Source organism: Notothenia coriiceps, unplaced genomic scaffold (genome assembly GCF_000735185.1).
Source record: "Notothenia coriiceps isolate Sejong01 unplaced genomic scaffold, NC01 NC01_scaffold00004984, whole genome shotgun sequence".
Classification (NCBI taxonomy): Eukaryota; Metazoa; Chordata; class Actinopteri; order Perciformes; family Nototheniidae; genus Notothenia; species Notothenia coriiceps.
The window spans coordinates 378-4,450 of NW_011337685.1; the positions used below are offsets into that span (position 1 = coordinate 378).

The following is a 4,073-nucleotide window of genomic DNA, read 5'->3' on the forward strand; positions in this document are numbered from 1 at the left end:
TCAGTGCGCAGAGGAAACACTAAAACCAAAACAGGAATGAATGCTTTCCAAAATAAAACCCTGTCCAAGATGCGTCAGGGAGGTTTACATCAGAACAGGAGGCTTTTATTTTTTAGGAGCCATTGCTTAACCAGAAGTCTTATTTTGTAGTGTTGTACTTCAGCTTGACGCATCTTTTCATGGCAATATTTAGAGGCTTATCCACGCGTCACACACCATCACTCGTGTTTGTCTGTGTGTGTGTTATTACACGAGGACAGCTGCTACGCACTTGGAGACACGATGTGACATTTGGCCACGCGTAATTTTGCGCATTTGGAGAGCTGTGCGCACCGTGCATGCACCGCTTTGCATGCGATGTTTTGACTGTGTTTTGACCTGTTGGAGTGAGTCCAAGGATGCTGCGGCTTATCTGGCTGCTGGAGTGCCGCCGCGCAACACGGGGCTGCAACATCCCCATGTGCTGAGCAGGAGAGGCGCGGATCAGGCGCGTTGTCACACCTTGTGGTCTGGTCGCACTATGGATCACTCCCGGGACATTTGAGCATCTCCTGCGTGTCCTTCCCAGGCTGCACCATGGGGAACAGCTTCACTAACCTGGGTGCCTTCCAGTCTTTGCACATAGTCATGCTCGGTTTGGACTCTGCGGGGAAAACCACCGTGCTGTACCGGCTCAAATTCAACGAGTTCGTCAACACGGTGCCCACCATCGGCTTCAACACGGAGAAGATCCGGCTGGGAGGAGCGGGGGCCTCCCGGGGCATCAGCTGCCACTTCTGGGACGTGGGTGGCCAGGAGAAGCTGCGGCCCCTGTGGAAGCCGTACAGCCGCTGCACGGACGGCATCGTGTACGTGGTGGACTCGGTGGACGCGGAGCGGCTGGAGGAGGCCCGCACCGAGCTGCACAAGATCACGCGTTCAGTGGAGAACCAGGGCACCCCGCTGCTGGTCATCGCCAACAAGCAGGACCTTCCCCGGGCTCTGGATGTGGGGGAGATCGAGAAGCAGCTGGCCCTCTCAGAGCTCCCCCCCTCCACCCCCTTCCACGTCCAGCCGTCCTGCGCCATCATCGGCGAGGGGCTGGAGGAGGGCATGGATAAACTGTACGAGATGATCGTGAAGAGGAGGAAGTCACTGAAGCAGAAGAAGAAGAGGCCGTGATGGCGTAGACATATATAGAACTTTGCAGAAATATAAATACAGCTCCAGTTAAAATGAAGTGACCACTGCAACTGGTTTGACTATTTATAGGAATCTATTTGAGTAAATTAACATTTTTGTTTTATTCTCTAAACTTCTGACAACATTTCTCCCAAATTCTACCTTTTGCTTTAACGTCAAATACAGTTATGTTTACAATTAATATAAGTATGTTTCTATAAATCTATATTTATTTATCTTTTATTTTATTTATGCAATTTGGCATCATTGCATTCATTTATTTTTGCAAATTGAATGACTAGTTTTGGAAATGTGGGAGAGATGTCAGTAGTTTAGAGAATAAAACAAAAACGTTAATTTAACTCAACTCTATACCTATACAGTAGATAGCAAAAAGTGGTTTCTTAATTGTTTTCACAGCTTTACAGCAGATAAAAAAACAAAATGAAGCATAAATATCATCATAGCCTCCATATATGACATAAATATATTGATATAGTGATGCTAAAACATATTGTCACTCATTAGGATATATGATTGTATATGAATGTTTTAGAGGGACATAAGGAAAGAGCGCCGTCTTAACTCCATTTACCAACATTTCAATGGACAGAAAACAACTTAATCATAAATACGACGAGTGACAGAAACACACAAAAAAGTGATTATAAATGTAATCTTCTTGCCTTGTTGAACAGTTTGAACCTTTCCTTACAGGCAGATAGTGTCTCTAAGTCCCTGATGTAGAAATATACAAATAAGACTGTTTTATTAGGGATACTTTATAGATAATATAAAGAGTTGTTAATGTGATGCTGAGAGATGGTGTTGCACCAAAGAAGAATCCCAGAGAAGACAGACCTCTTCCATACATCCTCCACTTGTATTTGTTTCTGTCTGACTTTGACTGTTTCCCTCAGTCCATAACAAGCGTTTTATATTTTACATGAGCATTTAACTCTTTTATTTTAGCAGTAACACTTCATTTCTTCCAAGAAAAGTAACAACTAGTCACATAATCTGAATTTGCTGCACCATCAATTAATGCTAACTAATCTCCAGATGCAGTTTGCTGCCAAGTACTTGCAGAGAGCTCATCCAGTGGCCATCAAAAAAAGCTTGATTTGTTGCAAATGTATATACAGGGATATGGAAACCCAGATTAATGTAGCTATATGGGCAGAAGATTCTCATTTGTACGGTTTCCAACAGGTGCAAGCGCATTTGAACAGTCCTTACATTAGGAGAAACACACTGCAGCTTCAGAAGAGATGCAAATAGAAAAACACAAAAGTGCCAAAGTACATGCAAATGAGGAAACATCTTCTGCAACTTGACAAAACATGCGCAGCGTTTACTAAAAGCGCCGCATATAAACACTAAAAAGTGACGCACACAGCTGGGAGTGGAGCGCTTGTTGATGTTCTGGGATTATAATGTCGTCTAACTATCACTGTTAGCAGAGTTAGTCAGTTAGTTAGTTAGTTAGTTAGCTAGCTAGCTTACAGCAGCTATTATATCTGAAGGACATTGTTAAAATAAGACCATAACATTTTTTACAACAGTGACAGCTGGGCAGCTTTAGCATCTCCGAACCTCAACACAACACGGTCCCAGCTGTGTGCGTCACTTTTGAGCGCAATGTTTTGTTTATGCAGCGCTTTTAGTAAACGCTGTTCATGTGTTGTCAGGTTGGCGAAGATATTTCTCCATTTGGATGTGTTTTGGCACTTTTTGTTTTTTGTATTTGCATCGTTTCTGACACTGCAGCACGTTCCTCCTAGTGTAAATGTTTTGTATTGTAACACGTTTGCACCGGTCTGCCATCGTACATGTGAGCCAAAAATGCAGGTGTAAAGATTATTGCCATGGCTGGGAAGTGTCTTTTTATTCTTGTTTAAATTACCATTTTATCTCATGATAAGCTTCTGAACAAATGGACTTGAAATGCAAACTATGATTGTGCATTGTAAGTGTTTCACATGAGAAGAAATCACAGTGTAGTCGTTATTTTATCAGAAGGATCAAAGTGTCTTCCTGTAACGATGAAACAAAGCGACAGGCTGGAACCTGTTCTCTTATTGAATGATATTCAATCATAAAGTGGTCTTCCAGTTGAGTTATAAACTAGTTTTAAAGTTAAATGAGTACCTGTAATTCAGTCCACAACCCTGATAATGTTGCAGCTTGCAGAAAAGATAAAGAAATGTCACAGAAAATAGAATTAGTCTTGACAGGACTGTTGAATGTCTCAGATGGAGTCATTTCTAAAGCCGTGTTCACGTCAGAATAAAAAGAGGAATTGCTGCAGCTCCATTTTCACAAAATCATATGGATTTTAAGTGATAAACTGCAGCATGTTTTTAGGTTAATTTGGTCATTTAGTATTTAAGAATGCTGAAAAAATGCCCACTTATAATAACCACAAGGGGCAAGATATTTCATTTATTTTAAATATGATATTCCCGATATGAATCCGACGTGAACGTAGCATCTTTTTCTCTGAAGTAATCGAGCTGTTTTCAACATTGCATGACACACAATGTAAATTATACAGTACAGTGTTACAGCTAAGATACAGCAAGACCAAACAATGTGCCAAAAATGGAAAAAAGTAAAAATATTTTTGGGATTAAAGTCTTTGTAATTTAACGTGTGTGTGTCTGGCGCGTGTTTTATTATTCTAAAGCTTCAGGGCGGGAATTTCCCAACAGATAAGTGCCAGTTGTGTGTACTGTTGTAAGTTATTATTAAACATTATCTAGTGGGAATGCTGATTCAGCATTCCAACTATCTGTTATGCTACGCACAAAATTCTTTATTATTCCGCCGGGTTATTTTGCACCTCTTCTTCTCCCACATTCCACATCGCAGAAACTCCGTTCAAACATCAAAACGTTCAGCTCGGTCGG

At 41.5% G+C, this 4,073-nt stretch overlaps 1 protein-coding gene across 1 annotated transcript; it reads left to right on the forward strand.

Moving 5' to 3' along the window:
- The first annotated feature begins 200 nt into the window (after positions 1–200).
- On the forward strand, positions 201–3,813 carry LOC104942709 (ADP-ribosylation factor-like protein 4C). Its single transcript, XM_010767976.1, has one exon. It carries the CDS (start codon positions 577–579, stop codon positions 1,159–1,161), a length of 585 nt encoding a protein of 194 aa, XP_010766278.1. The 5' UTR covers positions 201–576; the 3' UTR covers positions 1,162–3,813.
- Positions 3,814–4,073: the final 260 nt, after the last annotated feature.

Coding starts and splice junctions, on each gene's coding strand:
- LOC104942709 (XM_010767976.1), top strand. CDS start 577: ATGGGGAACAGCTTCACTAACCTGGGTGCCTTCCAGTCTTTGCACATA.